Here is a 16,110-nt window from a genome sequence, read left to right on the forward strand (position 1 = left end):
TTGGCCGTATCAGCTCATCATAATTTGCATAGTGCAGTTACATTCTAATTATGTATAACCCCACAATGAGAGCATCATCTGTGTGTGTTTTCCGAACCAGGGGCCAGTGCTTTGAGATGACTACCTAGCATGGGATGTTGTGGTGCATTTACATCGCACTCCACAGAATTCCCTGGAGATATTTGGCATACTGACTCTTACATGTACTTCTGGCATACAACTGTTAGTCTTACTCCCACTTAAAACCTTGTGGTGATCTCAGTGTTTATAAGCAGTCTTTGCATAATGCAAGTTTGCCTCAATTATGCATTTGAAAATAAAGCAGTAAGATTTAACTCTGCTGTTAAGCATGTTTTATAGCATCGTAGAATTAACTACGTTGGAAAAGACCTTTAGGATCATCAAGTGCAACCTTTACCCCAGGATGTTTCTCTTTTTGAGACTAGCTTGAATGTGCACTACAGCAGAATTTGAGTTTTTTAATCTTTTGAAAAAACATGCTCCTCTAGTTTCTGTTTCTACTTTAAGGGCTACTGCAGACAAGGCAAGTAAGCTGGAATCAACTGTTGAGGTGTACCGTAAAAAGCTGCAGGATCTGAATGACTTCCGCAGGCAAGTCAAATCCCTGCAGGAAACCAACATGATGTACATGCACAATACTGTCAGTCTGGAGGATGAACTGAAGAAAGCCAATGCAGCACGTGCCCAATTAGAAACCTACAAAAGACAGGTAAGGCTGCATCTATACTTAAGATGTTGCTTTTTGCTCAGGTAGTCATCTTACCTAAATAAAGTTATTTTCATTATGCTTCAATGAAAAAATATTAAACAGCTTCATCATGGACTTAGCCTGTGTTGTCCATTTTAAAGCTTTTACTAGTCTCTGCCATTTACTTGCTGTTTTCCTCTTATTTATTAAACTATTCACCTTAACTGTAGTTGCCCCCTCGAATGATTGGTTGTCTATGGTTTGCAGGCTTTTCTTCTCTGCTTTAACTGAGGTAGTTTCTGTTTCTGGGAGGTCACTTGTGTGTAATATTCTTAACTTGCTTCGTGGAAATTTATTTTAAACTGTAGAAGTTTAATTGTGATTTCACTTAATTCAGTACTAATTAAGAGATGCAGGAGTTAACTATTTAAAAAAACAACCAAATAAAATAACATAAGCAAAACACCCCCAAAACCACAGCGCTAATAATCCCATCTCTGTCCCCCTGAGCTTGGAGGACCAGGTATTTGTCTGAACTGGGCAGGAGTGAAGGTTTTAACATAGCTTTTAAAGGTAGCATCTTGCAATATTCATGTGCTGAATAGATACACACTTACTTTTAATAAAAAGGTCCAGGAGCTTCATAACAAGCTGTCTGAAGAATCAAAAAGAGCTGATAAGTTTGCATTTGAAATGAAGAGACTTGAAGAAAAGCATGAAGCTTTAATCAAAGAGAAGGAGGTAAGTCTCTCTTGAATTATTTGCATACCTAATAAATTTCTGAAATGCTCTGCTTGAGGAAAACCTTCCCAGAAGTAGTGCTACCATAAAAATACATGTATTAAACATAAATACATGAAAATACACATGAAACATGTCTTAAAATGTGTATGTGTCAGTACTATTCCTGATTAATATTATTTGGTCTTAAAGTGATGCACTATGACTTAATCCCACCTCCAATATATCACCTTAGAGACTGATAGTACAGTGTGATGCGTTAAAAGAAACAAATGAAGAGCTCCGGTACTCACAGATGCAGCAGGATCACCTGAGTCAAACAGGTATTGCTTATTTTTCAGAGGCTTTTTTATGTATATTTGTGATTGCTTTAAGTTTGTTAAATTAAACTTCCCATGCAATTTCAGGTGGATCTCATGTTAAAAGCCATGAGAATCTTGCTGCTGAAATTCTGCCAGTGGAATATAGGTAAGGCAAAAAGGTTGAGGTTGGGATTTGCATGGATAATGTTGCTGCCGTGAAAGTTCAGTATTTTCAGCAACATGACTCATTTCCCACTTCCTGCTTTCTTTTCATGATTCTTGTTTGGACCTCCAGGTAGCTGTTAGTAATTAATTCCCCATACTATAATTGCTTTGCATTCTTTCTTAAAAGCATATGAGATTGCTGTATATAAAGCTTGGCTTGAAACATCCTCTCTAAGGAGCAGAACAATTCCTATTTTGCCACTGGCAGACAGACTAAATAAATAATACAAAGCAACTAAGACCATCGAAAAGCTGGCTACCACTGCTTTAAAGTCTGTCAGAATGAAACTTAAAGGTGCAATAAAATCTGGGTTTGGAGCGACTTAACTTAAAACTTTGGTCATGTATTTCATAAAACTATTGTGATGTTTGAAAATTTGAAGTTACCCTTAAATAAAAAATTGCAGTTAGCCCAACTATATCCTTAAGCAGAACTTGGTTTGCTCACTTTAAGATTGGGGGAATGAAAAGGAGTGTAGTCTACTCTTAGTTACCTTTTTCTTAACTAACAGTGACTTCTTTTGTTGTTTTTGATTCAGAGAAATGTTTATTCGGCTGCAGCATGAAAATAAGATGCTCCTATTAAAACAGGAGGGATCAGAAAATGAACGTATTATGGAGCTCCAGGAACAGCTGGAGCAAAAGCATCGCATGGTGAACGAGCTAGAAACTGAGAAAAGGTGATGGGTGAAACAGCATCTTAAAATAAACCTTAAATTGAAAGAAGGCAGATTTAGATTAGGTATTAGGGAAAAATCCTTTGCTGTGAGGGTAGTGAGACACTGGCACAGGTTGCCCAGAGAAGCTGTGGCTGCCCCATCCCTGGCAGTGTTCAAGGACAGGCTGGTTGCAGCTCTGAGAAACCTGCTCTAGTGAAAGGTGTCCCTCCCTATGGCAGGGGGTTGGAACTGGATGAGCTTTAAGGTCCCTTCTAACCCAAACCTGTCTGTGATTCTGTGAAAATGTATCAAAAAGTGATTTCTGGACCTTCAGAGTGGCACTTGCAGGAAGCCAGTTATCCTGTTTCTTTCACCAGTGTGACTATTAATGAGGAGCTGAGAAGCAAGCAAGAAGATAGCTTTAATGTGGTGGTGTAGAATGTGGTAGAACTATGTGTAGTGCACTCTGAAGAGAGTGTTGCTTATTGGATGCTCTTAGCTCTGAATGGTAGACCAAGAATGGATGTAAACTCTATTTCTAGAACTTCAGACTAACAGTGTTGTAACACTGGGTTATGCTCTGAACTTGTCTATCAGTTAGTTAATATTGAAAGCAGTTTACTAGTTTATGAGAATTTTAGGTAGGTAAGTTTTGAGAAAACTTAAAAGGATTCTGAGTCTTTCATTATAAAATGTTTATAAAGCTACTACGTGTGTGTTCCAGCAGAAGTTCAAGTCAAACTAAAAGCATTTGAAATCAACTTCATTGTGGCTTAAGTCCTCCTGGGTAGACTCTGAAAAATTATCATCCAGACATGAAACAAAAATCTGTCTGTTGTGATCTATTTAGAATCATAGAATCATAGAATTGTTAGGGTTGGAAAGGACCTTAAGATTATCCAGTTCCAACCCCCCTGCCATGGGCAGGGACACCTCACACTAAACCATCTCGCCCAAACCTCAGTCCAGCCTGGCCTTGAACACCACCAGGGATGGAGCATTCACAACCTCCCTGGGCAACCCATTCCAGTGCCTCACCACCCTCACAGTAAAGAATTTCCTCCTTATATCCAATCTAAACTTCCCCTGTTAAAGTTTGAACTGGTTACCCCTTGTCCTATCACTACAGTCCCTAATGAAGAGTCCCTCCCCAGCATCCCTATAGGCCCCCTTCAGATACTGGAAGGCTGCTCTGAGGTCTCCACGCAGCCTTCTCTTCTCCAGGCTGAACAGCCCCAGCTTTCTCAGCCCGTGTTCATACGGGAGGTGCTCCAGTCCCCTGCTCATCCTCGTGGCCCTTCTCTGGACTTGTTCGAACAGTTCCATGTCAGTTTTGGTACTGAGGACCCCAGAACTGCACACAGTGCTCCAGGTGAGGTCTCACAAGAGCAGAGCAGAGGGGCAGGATCACCTCCTTCGCCCTGCTGGTCACGCTCCTTTGGATGCAGCCCAGGATATGGTTGGTTTCTGGGCTGCAAGCGCACACTGAAGCCGGCTCATGTTCATTTTCTCATCAACCAACGCCCCCAAGTCCTTCTCCGCAGGGTTGCTCTGCATCTCTTCTCTGCCCAACCTGTAGCTGTGCCTGGGATTGCTCCAACCCAGGTGTAGGACCTTGCACTTGTCATGGTTAAACTTCATGAGGTTGGCATCAGCCTACCTTACAAGTGTGTCAAGGTCCCTCTGGATGGCATTCCTTCCCTGCAGGGTGTCAACTGAACCACACAGCTTGGTGTCATCAGCAAACTTGCTGAGGGTGCACTCAATCCTACTGTCTGTGTCACCAACAAAGATGTTGGACAAGACTGGTTCCAACACCGATCCCTGAGGGACACCACTCGTTACTGGTCTCCAGCTGGACATTTAGCCATTGACCACAACTCTTTGTGTGTGGCCATCCAGCCAGTTCTTTATCCATCCATCAGACTGATGCTTCTCCAAATTAGGGGCAAGGATGTCGTGTGGGATAGTGTCAAACACTTTGCACAAGTCCAGGTAGATGACATTTAGATAGATAAACCGTCTTTTCTTCTTAACAGGCTAAATGAAGAGCGTATTGGAGGGTTACAGCAGCAGATTGAAGATCTGCAGAAGACTTTACAGGGGCAGGGATCCAAGACTGAAGGAGTAAGTGAATGTTCTGGCTTGACCTTGAAGACATCTTGCCAGTTTTGTTTAAAATGCTGCAGTGTAACACCAAGTATGAGAATTCACAAGACCCCCGCACCAGCTGCATTTCAGTTTGAAAAGCTCTTGTTTTAGGTGATTCCTTCCCCAGACCTACTTTGAGGAACTGTAGCTCTTCTACCTTCTCTTTACTTCTAAAAATCTCTAGTTTTGTCCTTAAATGGTGGTATAGTGAGAAGGCTAGTTTTAAAGAAAAAAGGTGCTGGAATTGGTATCTGTGCAGTCAAAAAGTTTGAATGCAGTTACAGAAATGCATGAAAAATGCAGTTTTCTCAGGATTTATTTGGTTTTGCTTATTTAGGTGTGCTAAGAGTTCTTTAGCATTGCATGGTGTGAAATACTGAAATATAACAGAATTTTAACTCTTTCCTTTTGCAGTCTAGCAACCTGAAGCAGAAGTTGGCAGCACATATGTAAGTAAGGCACATGCATCTGCTAGAGCTTATTTATACGAAGCAATTTAACTGTTGTAGCACAGAAACTACCTAAGTCTTTGTAGGGATGTCTTGTTTTTCTAAGCCAATGATGTGAGAATCCTTCATGTAGTGAGTTAAGTATTAACATACTAGTTTTGTCTACTCTGATCGTGATAATCTTGTAATACTAGTATCCAGTTAACTGTCTCTTCATCGGCAATACTGTTTTAACTGTTCTGATTCTACAACAGACTCCTAAAAACATCACTCTTACTGGACTCAAAATATAGTTAATTCTTCTGAAATATTTCTATCCTTTCAGCAGGCGTAGTTCCTGCTAAGTAGATGCTGGAGGGGTTTCTGTTCATTTGCTTTTTTGTTTCTAGTTTTATGTAAATGATAATTCAGAGTCACAACTTTTATGGTTCTTCAAAAATACATACTACTGTTTCTATTTAAACTTTTTTGAGTTTAAAATAGTTCTTTAGACACTTTCACCACTAAGTTTCAGCTTTCAACTTGTAACACTGTACATGGAGTTGCTTATAAGTTTAATCCTCAGCCCAGCCTTCTGTTTGTAGGGAAAAGCTTAATGAAGTTCATGATGAGTTACAGAAGAAAGAGGCTGATCTTGCAGAGCTCCAGCCTGATGTTAGTCAGAACCGTAAGTTGTTCTGTGTGGCTTTGGGGTGTTTCTTATAAGACTATGTTAAGTTTCTTCTCAAATGATTTCCACAGTCAGTGGGCTCTGGGATACTTGTCTGGATAAAGCTCTCCACTACAGCATATCTTTAAGCCTGAAATGGGGCTGGGGAGAGGTTCATGGGGGCTTAGTTTTGTTGAACAGTACCCTGCAAAACAGGAATCTCAGGTCAGGTAGGACCTTATGGTCTGAAATAAAAACCTGATAGACTGAAACAAAAACTCAGGAAATCATGTAGTAGCTAGAAAGTTAATTTGGGGGATGGTTAAATCAAAACACAGAAGTCTTGAAAATACTATATCTGGTTTTATTTTATATGTCTTTTGTTGATAATTTCTGTCCATAGCCCAGAAGATTGGAGAGCTGGAAGCAGCTTTGCGTAAAAAGGATGAAGATATGAAAGCAATGGAAGAAAGATACAAAATGTACCTAGAGAAAGCAAGAAATGTGAGCAGCATATTTCTGAGCATACGCTTTCCTCCCTCATAAATTGTTATACAGGTTGAGTCCTCTGCTCTCCAATTCCCGATTAAAATTGGTAGCTACATGTTGAGGTTTTAGTCAAACTATTCAACTGCAGTCAGCTAAGTGTATGAGAATGCTGTTTAGACTCCAGGGTGAGAGGCATTAATGATTATTCCTTTGTACCTTTTGGTATCTTTTTGTTGTACAGTTCAACAGCCTGGTTTTCATCATCCTGATTAATGCTCAGTCTGTTTTCATGTTTCTGCTGTGAGCGAATGAGATGCAGAGCTGCTGAGAATCAAACCTGACTTGTAATGCTTTTGTTTTACCTTGTGCAGGTGATAAAAACCTTAGACCCCAAACTAAATCCAGCATCAGCAGAAATTATGTCACTGAAAAAGCAGATAATGGAGAAAGACAAAAAAATTGAAGCACTGGAGGTAAAAGTTTATGTACTTAATAATAACTCCTGACATGTTCTGTCTGTGATATCAGACACTCAAGTTACTGTTTCCTAATGATCCAGTACCATTCAGTGCTGCATTCAGTTAGAAACTGAACAGACCATCAAACCTAGAGATTTTTAGTTTGGCTTAATCAACTTTGTATCATAGTATAAGCCTGTCAGAGCAGTTTAGTTTTAAACAGTGTTTTTCTGTGTACAACTGAAACACTAATATGGATTCTTTCTAAACTCCCTGTAAGTGAAACACTTTCTAAGACTCACAGTTTTCCTGTGTTTATGATAACTTGTATGGAACTGCAGAGTCTGACCTTTTTCAGTAGTAATACTGCTTAGTTTGTGTGAAGGATTAGATATTCAAGCAGTGAATTGTTTAAATTACTAGACCACTGATATCAGTTCTGGAGTTCTTGAAACTATAAAGCAGAGTAAAACCTATTAATTCAATAAAATGTGCTTGGCTGAAATCCTGATTGGTGATAGTAGTCCAAGTACCAAGGAAAATTCCATTCAGTTTTATAGCAATAATGATGAGACTGGTTAGAACAGTTACCTGAGCAAGTATGAAATTCTCCAGCACGAGTTAGTAGGCTGAAAGGTCTGACTTTATAAATGCTGTGGCCCCAGGTTTCTTCTATGTGTATGTACTAGTTACATATACTATGTAATAACAATTCAGTAACATAAAAACTATTCAGCCCCTATAGAGATATCTTGTCTTTTGACTTTCGGGTCAAAGAGATAATAAATCATATATAGATTTTTCTGATAAACTCTAGATTTTCATGTATTCTCACATATACACACACCTTCAAAGTATGTTTCTAACTTGAACTGCAGCTTATGTAAAAATTAGCCTCCTCTTTGTAGTCCATAATTTCTCTCCTAGTCATTTGTGGAAGTATCTTTATTTACACTTCTAAGCCTTATGGTTTTTTTTGCATATTTAAGCTTTTCTGCTGCATGTGTTTATTTCATTCAGTGGACTGCAGTAAGTTTATACAACTAATTTTTATGGTTTGATTTAGATTGTCTTCTCTATTGTCTCCTTGCAGGCTGAATACAAACTTGCTAAGTTACGTGATTATGAGGAGAAGCTAATTGTAACTGCATGGTATAACAAGGTGGGTCAAAAGTTTGTTTGCTGGTATCTCAGCAATCAGAAAACCACATTTTGCTAAATGTGACAGCTAAATCTTACATCACATCTAGTATATTTTTTTAGGAATATTATAACAATCAACTAGTTTGTATAAGTTGTTTTCTCCTTGTCTTCTGTGCTTTGGAACAGAAGACCTAAAATTTGGCATAGGCCGTGACTTCCTTGTTAGTGATGGAAGCTTGTGGCAGCAAGTAGTACATCTGGATTTAGCAGACAAAATTCCTCAATATTCAATAGCATTTGTTGTTGAAGTAGCATTTGCTGTTGAAGTATCTGAGCTTAAGATAAAGGGAGGCTGTGGCTCAAAAGGTTTCCAGACTCCTGCTTTAGATGCTCAGTGTTTTTAGCACAGTATTTGTGATATAAAGCTAGAGGCATTTTCTCATCCTGCAGCAGTGTTGCCAAGGTTGTTAGGATGTTTTATGTTAACATTGCTGTGAAAAGGACTGGAGAAAGTTGTTTATCTTCACATGTTTAAATAGAGGTTCATGACGAAAGACTGTCATGGGAAATTAAAAAAGCAAAGCAAAATTAAATGGCTTAATAAAGGAACAACTTTACAATAAGCTAAAATGAACACATTGCATACGCATGTGAATGAATCTTTCTTTCTACAGCCTTGGTTCGTATCTTTTATGGCAGCAGTTCTGTGTGTATACGAAGCAAGCATGAGCTCTGTGTATGAAAAATGGCCAGTAAAGGTTGTTTAACTTATTTGCAGAGCATAACTCTTCAGAAGCTAGGTATGGAAGCAAGACTGGTTGGCAGTGGCGGTGCCTGCAGAGACGGTCCCGGACGCTCATTTCTAGCTCAACAGCGTCATGTCACCAATACCAGAAGGAATATCACTGTTAAAGTACAAGGTGCAACATCCGATTAAACCACAAGGACCATGAGGAAAACGATGCTAAAGTGTCCTTAAATGTTTTATAGCTTCCACTCTTAACAACTTGATGAAAGAAGAGGTTAGAATGGTGGGCAGCTGTGAATTCAACATCAAAACCTAGCAAGAAGTCTGAGTCAATCAGTGGTGTGTCTAGAAAGTAGCAAATAGATTTCCAAGAGTAGATTTAATAGCTGCAGTATGTATTTACAAGCACAACTTAAAGATTTATATTTGCTTTCAGAATATATTGTAAATATAAAATTTGGCACTATATATTTAAAACTTTATCCAATGGGTTTGGGCTAGAAGGCTCACTTTTTGTAAGATGTTATGCAAAAGCATTCTGCAGGAAACTGGCAATATAGGGCATTTTTGCTGGGGTCTTCTCAAAATAAAAGATTGGCACCAGGGCTTAAAGAAAAACTTTTTTTTTTAGAATACAAAGTACAGTGATTTTAAAAGCAAGGAAAATACTTGCATTTAATAGAAAAAGAAAAAAGGTGAAGTACCAGTTGACTTGTTTACATAGCAGGAGGCAGGATTTGTTTTGTCATCTCAGGTGAGAAGCAGAATTACACAGTTTACTTAGAAAAGATTAAGTTTGTGCATATATACATTCAGGAAAACCTGTCTTGAAGATGTTGAATTCCCTAAAGCCAAATAAACTGTCTTTTCCTGTGTGAAGAAAAAGAGCTATTTATAAGAATTCAAAAGTCTGGGCTATGTTTTAAAAGTCTGGCATGTCGGTACACTGCATTTATTTGCAGAAAGGGAGTTAGGTGGGAAGGAACCAGTTTATTTCCAGCTATTTATGCAACCCTGTGCATAGAAATCAATTTTCCTCATTTTTTTAATGTAGTTTCACTTCAGTTATTCTGAACTGATTGTGGTAGGCAGATGAATGAGATAGCTTTGCTAGTTGTTGGCAGCAAAGCTTGTTTGTTGGCAGGGAGAAAAATGCATAAACTATAATAGTTTGCAGGATCTAGATCAAAGGAAATGAAATGGGGATTGATATTTGGAATTCTTGTGTGGGAAGTTGCTATCTTTCACAAAAATTGTGTCACTTTATTTACCAAATATCTTATTTCTGTTAGGAACTGTATTTTTAGGAAACTTGTTAATGTCCATTCTTTGCAAACTATCTAGAACAAACTCATTATACACATAGTTAAATAAAAGTACAACAGCCCTTAAAATAATATGAATACGCTTCAAGTATTTGAGGGTGCTGTAGCAGTCTGTGATCTAAATATAAAACTCAGCCATATGTGTCAATGAAAGCATATGTCTGCCTTCACCATTAAGGCCATCTTTGATTCAGCTTTGCAGGGTTTAAGTTTTGAATTGTGAACTTTGAGTAGTTTTCTATTTTGCATGCCCCTCAGTATGGCTTGTTGTTTGATTTCTTCCTTCCCCAGCATCTTAAATTATTTATTGGGCATTGCATGCAATGCAATGCAAAGAGAAAAGGGAAGTATTAATTTTTAATGCTGAGTTAGCATTGCTTCTTAGTTGTGATAGTTTTACAGTGCTCTATATTTAGGCATTCAACAGACTTCCTCTTTCAAAACTTCTGTCTACATAAGGCATTGTTTAAAAGCCAGTCTCATGCTAAATGTGGTGTGAACAGAGAATATGCCAGACAAACCATCACTGGAGGGTTTTGTCTGTCAGGTTGTGTTCTTCAGGACTTTATGCTCCTTTGACTACCTCTTGGGTTTTGAGGTCTTTCATTGCTGCAGTAATGTTGTTTGTATTTTTAACATACAATTGCTTGTTTAATCTGCTAGTGGTGTGGGAGATGGTGGTGAGCAGTGGAACAGGAGACTAAGTCTTAGCAAGATGCTTGTAATTCTAAAGCCTGGTACTTTGGTGTGTTGTAGTGAAATGTGAAACTGTCGCTGATGATGTTGAGTGGGTCTCTTAACCCTTGTTCTTTACAGCATGGAAACTTTAATGGACACCTTTCAAATACTCATCTAGTTAAGTAGGTTTGATGCGTTTGTTGTACTTCTCACGGTAGTAGAGCTGTGTCAGTAGTCATATTGGGTGCTGAATAGTGAAAAATTGGAGCAAATGTCTCTGTATACTTCTCAAAACTGCAATCCCTGGGACCAAAAATGACCAAGAACCTCCTTATCATTTAGCTGCAAGTTTCTCTTCTGACTAGCAGTGGAACTAAAGACAGGGATCAGCCTTCTTCAGGGGCAAGGTTGTCCTCAGTAGTCTTGTTGGGGGTGCCAAAAATGAATCGAGTTTTCAGGTATTAAATGAAATGTTACTTATTTGGGACTTTTCCAAACTGTTGGAAGTTAAGCCTGTGAATACAACTTAAGTGTTTCTTTGGGATTGAGAACCTGTTCAAGAGTGACTGGTTGATAACTGGTTAGAATTGGGTTATGTCCTATGAATGAGGAATCAATCTGTAGAAATAAATATTTGATTATAAGCCATGGTGTTGTATTCACCTCACCTCATCTGGCTGTGCAGAAAGGATCATTAGAATAAGTATCATTTTAATATTAACATCATTCATGTCAAAGGTACTAATAGTGTTGCTGTGTTGCAGCTGAGTTGTATGCAATATGGAGCAGCAGCGCATCAGTACAATGTTCTTTAATGCAGTGTGAGGCAGCACAAAGAAAGAGGCTCCTTGTCTCTGCTGCAAGATGAATTCATATCATGTCTAGACAGCACAGTTAGGAACAGATTAAAGTTATGAGATGAAATCATTGAATCTTGCTGAAGCTAATCAGCATTATTAGTAACTTTAGCCAGTTTCCAGTAAAATGGGTAATATAAATCCAAAGAAACAAAAATATGTGCTGATTGACATATCATCTGTGAATATTTTTTTATGTAAGATTAATTAATATGGAAGAGAAGTATTTTATAGCAATAATACAAATTTTGGACTAGTAGGTTCTTTTATTCAAGGCGGATCAGGCAGCAGTTTTGAGAAGATTCTTTTGCAACAACTGTATTATAGTGGATTAAAAAACAGTCACTGAAAATGAAAATAAGTTTTCACCTGATTTTCTTATTGTTCATTAAAATATATATATATGGGTATTCTATTTTCTACAATATACACTTACTTGGAAATGAGTAATATAAGCAATACTGATGTTTTATTTAGGTGGCCATAAATAGCTTAGGAATTAGGAAATGAAAACAATTGTTCAAGAGTGGCTAATGTGTACTAAGATAATTTTCTTAACTTTTATGCTTTTCTCCCTTCTCCCCCACTAGTGATGCTAGAGTTCAGGTTTTCAGTGTATCAGTGTCTACATCTTCTGTTTAAAACAAATGTAAACACTGTGTTGCATAGAACTTGGAAAATTGCACTAATTTTTAAACTTTTGGGTTTATTTTTTTCTTTGGAAAGAATTCTTTTATATTCACATAAAGATTTTTAAAATCAATTCTCTGGTGTCTTTATTGCAAGCAGTGTATATAATGGTCCCTAGCTGCTGTTAACCATGATGTATCCATAGTTTTGGGCAGCATATGAACTGGGTCTGCTTGTTGATAGAATTGCACTGTCTGAAATGTCATGTTACAGGATCTGTAACATGTATGTGTAACCCTTTGTATGTTTTGCCGTAACAACAAATCAGTTGTACTGCCTTCCCCTCCTCTCTTCAGTTCATTCCTACATACAGTTCTGCTCAGTTAGGCTCTCTGCCTACTCTCCCCAGCCCTAGCTAAGAGGACACAGAGGACAGGTATATGCTTCTAAATCACCCCACTTGTTATCTGGAAAAGAAAACTGACTACTCCCTTCAGTCTGCTTTGCAGGCTATTTAAGTGCCCAGTTCTTAGTCTTGTTGACAGCTTTCCTGTTCCCTGAGCACTAACCTTAACCCAGAAGTGAGGTTGGGAATGAGAGCAGGCAGCCATTCAGCCCTCCAGGCTGAAGATCAGCAGGAAGAAGGTGTCGCAAGTGTCCTTCAGGGCCTGGTTTCAGACCTGCTTTTAGGACAGGTTTTCCCTCTCTCTGAACCATAATTGATGGCTTGACTATCCTGGCAATGTTAAGTATTGATTTTTATTGCCTTGGGCTGCTACCCCTGTGAGGATGGGGAGCTGTGTGGTACCTCGATGTGGAAGGGCAGAAGGGTCCCAGTGACTGTGAAGTGTCCAGATACAGAAGAACCATTTTTCCTTCTTTCTGAGGCTGGATGTAAAAGTGTTCTCAGACACCAAAGAATGAAAACTGCAGGTGTGGGTTTGAGGGAGGAGGGAAGGGAAAAGGCTTTCAGCTGTGCAGGAAGCCTGTGCTGAGCTGCAGGATGTTTTCAGCCCATGTGTGAGCAGTCATGGGACACACTGTCAGCTACCACTGCCTTCCTGAGCACAGGGTTAAGTGAGGGGTGGTGTGTGCAGGGGGAATCTCATTCCCAAGTGCTTGGTCATGGGAAGCTCTGTTCAAATGCAGACCCTGGCTTTTCTGGTAATCATGGCTGCCCCATCCTTGGCAGTGTTCAAGGCCACATTGGACACAGGGGCTTGGAGCAAGCTGCTCTAGTGGAAGGTGTCCCTGCCCGTGGCAGGGGGTTGGGACTGGATGAGCTTTAAGGTCCCTTCCAACCCAAACCAGTCTGTGCTTCTGGTAGCTCCTTACAAGCCAAGCAGGTTTGTATGTTTAAGCAAGGGCTGTCCGTGGCAGAGCACAGTGCAAGGAAAGGGAGGAGGTGAGGTCCTCCAGAACCATGGAGATGGTTCTGTGGAGAACATAAAATACTCACGGAGCCCCTGTGCAAAACAGCCCTGTGAAATGTGCTCATTGCACAGAGCACTGCTACCCCAGCAGAGGCCCACGGAGGAGGGGGAGGAAGCTTTTGGGTATAGCAGCAGCCTGGGAAAGGAAATGGGAGTCTCAGCCAACAGATGACACCTGCAGACTGGAAGTGCTGTGGGAGCAACGCTGCGCACAACAAACTTGTCACTGCACCCCTCTCTTTCAGTCGATTCCAGGCATGCAGCCCACTTCCAGCCTTCCCCTTCTGCTCCTTCCAAGGAAGGAAAAGAAAGAACATAAGGTCTAGAAAGTCAAATGAACTTCCTTGTTTTTACTGTGAAGGGAAGATGTGGGAGAGACTTGCCAGGAGCAAGTCGGTTGCAGGGTGAGAAAGGGTAGAGAGAGCCTAGGTTAGGGAAGTCTCATCCAACTTGTATTGAGAACCTGGTCAAGTCTCCTGCATTTTGTAAATAGGTTGGTTTGGTTCCCACCACGTCTTCTCCCATCTCCACCTTATGGATCTGTAAAACAGGAGCCTCAAGTGCCAGAAACAGCATCTTAATCCAACCTCTTATTTCCACCTGGCTCTGCCTGCGACAGAAAATCAGAGGAGGGGGAAGAGCCTCCCCTCCAAGCCCGGTGCGAGAAGGAGCTGTGCCAGAAGCTGTGTTCACCTCCTATAACTCTAGCTTTATGTTATACAGCTGTGCTTGGCCCCAGTGTGCAGCAGTGGGGCCCAAGGGTGATCCCAGCCTTCCCTGGTTCCTCCCCTCTGTGCTTGGAGGAGAAAAAAATGCAAGTTAAAATAAAAGGATTTAAAACCTACCTTGGTGTTCATGCTTGCATGAAAAAGGATGCCTTTAATTCCTGCAGATGATGACTTAATTTTCCTAAGTGACAGTGAGGAAAAATTTGCTTCCTATAGGAACACATGCAAAACTGGAAATGAACAGGAAAAGACTGCTTTCCCTGTTCTTCCTCAGCAGGTGGAAGTGAGCTGGAGGTGTTTAGTGGTGCTTGTTGAGCCGGTGCCTTCCCACCTTGTGGGCTCTGTCCTGTTCCCAGGAGCTGCAGCTTTCACTCAGAGGCCTTGCCAGGGTCCCATGGTGTGACTGTTACTGAGTCCATGCCTTTACTGGTGTTAACCATTGGTTGTCGATCTTAGAACTGTTTCACCTTACACAAACTCTCAAGACTGGTTTGTGTTGGAATGGACCTTAAAGCTCACCCAGTTCCAACCCCTGCCACAGGCAGGGACACCTTCCACTAGAGCAGCTTGCTCCAAGCCCCTGTGTCCAACCTGGCCTTGAGCACTGCCAGGGATGGGGCAGCCACAGCTTCTCTGGGCACCCCGTGCCAGCGCCTCAGCACCCTCACAGGGAAGAGCTTCCTTGTATCTAATTTAAATCTTCCCCTCTTAATTTAAATCCATTCCTTGTCTATCACTACATGCACTTATAAAAGCCCCTCTTCAGCTTTCTTTGTAGCCCCTTTAGGCACTGGAAGCTTCTCTAAGGTCTCTCCTGAGCCTTCTCCAGGCTGAACAAGTTCAGCTTTTTCAGCCTGTCTCCATAGAAGAAGTGCATTTGATCATAATTTAAAATAATAGGAAGTATTTACTGATATTTTCCAAGGGTCCCTTTTAATCATAGAACCATAGAATAGTTAGGGTTGGAAAGGACCTTAAGATCATCCAGTTCCAACCCCCCTGCCATGGGCAGGGACACCTCACACTAAACCATCTCACCCGAGGCTCTGTCCAACCTGGCCTTGAACACTGCCAGGGATGGAGCATTCACAACCTCCCTGGGCAACCCATTCCAGTGCCTCACCACCCTCACAGGAAAGAATTTCTTCCTTAGATCCAATCTAAATCTCCCCTGTTTAAGTTTGACCCTGTTACCCCTTGTCCTGTCACTACAGTCCCTAATTCATTAGCAGCCATTTATCATGTGTTGCTGGGCAGGTAAATGGGGAGGGTTTAGTTTATTCTAAGAGACAGGACCCGCAACTTCTATAGCAAGAAGTACAGATGTTTCATAGAGGTATCTGTCAGTAGAGAGCCCTCCCTGTGGGTGTTGCACGTGTAATTGCTGTGGCGCACCAGGACCCTGCCACAGGCTTTAATAGTTTCCCTGCTCATCCATTTGTACTGTCAGGGTCATTTGTTTTCAGTACTTCTGTAAGAATTGCCTTTGCTGTTACAGTGGCAACCTCTCTGCTGACAGAGCAATGCTGCAGCGATGGGGATTTGGTGCTGTGCTGCTGCCTCTGCCCGGATGGGCTCGCAGTCCCCCTGCCATCCCCTGCCCTGAAAGCTGGGGCATGGCCAAAGGCTACAGCCAACGTTGGTCTGCCCGTTGCAGAATGCTTCATGACAGAAATGTTTTGGTGAGGATTTATTGATGTGTGAGATGTTACAGAGTGACTTTTGGTTTAAATTGA

The 16,110-nt window shown here is 40.7% G+C and overlaps 1 protein-coding gene across 1 annotated transcript in view; it reads left to right on the top strand.

Moving 5' to 3' along the window:
• Positions 1-12,346, top strand: part of HOOK1 (hook microtubule tethering protein 1) — a 29,542-nt gene extending 17,196 nt beyond the window's left edge. Inside the window, exons 11-22 of the mRNA XM_057409273.1 lie at positions 529-730; positions 1,340-1,450; positions 1,686-1,773; positions 1,858-1,918; positions 2,517-2,657; positions 4,676-4,763; positions 5,202-5,236; positions 5,821-5,903; positions 6,289-6,389; positions 6,746-6,847; positions 7,926-7,994; positions 8,754-12,346. Coding sequence (XP_057265256.1) covers positions 529-730; positions 1,340-1,450; positions 1,686-1,773; positions 1,858-1,918; positions 2,517-2,657; positions 4,676-4,763; positions 5,202-5,236; positions 5,821-5,903; positions 6,289-6,389; positions 6,746-6,847; positions 7,926-7,994; positions 8,754-8,912 — 1,240 coding nt within the window. The 3' untranslated portion in view covers positions 8,913-12,346. The remainder of the gene's footprint in view (positions 1-528; positions 731-1,339; positions 1,451-1,685; positions 1,774-1,857; positions 1,919-2,516; positions 2,658-4,675; positions 4,764-5,201; positions 5,237-5,820; positions 5,904-6,288; positions 6,390-6,745; positions 6,848-7,925; positions 7,995-8,753) is intronic.
• The last annotated feature ends 3,764 nt before the right edge of the window (positions 12,347-16,110 follow it).

Source organism: Pezoporus wallicus, unplaced genomic scaffold, assembly GCF_028554395.1.
Source record: "Pezoporus wallicus isolate ANWC-B61680 ecotype Strahan unplaced genomic scaffold, APGP_CSIRO_Pwel_v1 contig_8108, whole genome shotgun sequence".
NCBI classification, from domain to species: domain Eukaryota; kingdom Metazoa; phylum Chordata; class Aves; order Psittaciformes; family Psittacidae; genus Pezoporus; species Pezoporus wallicus.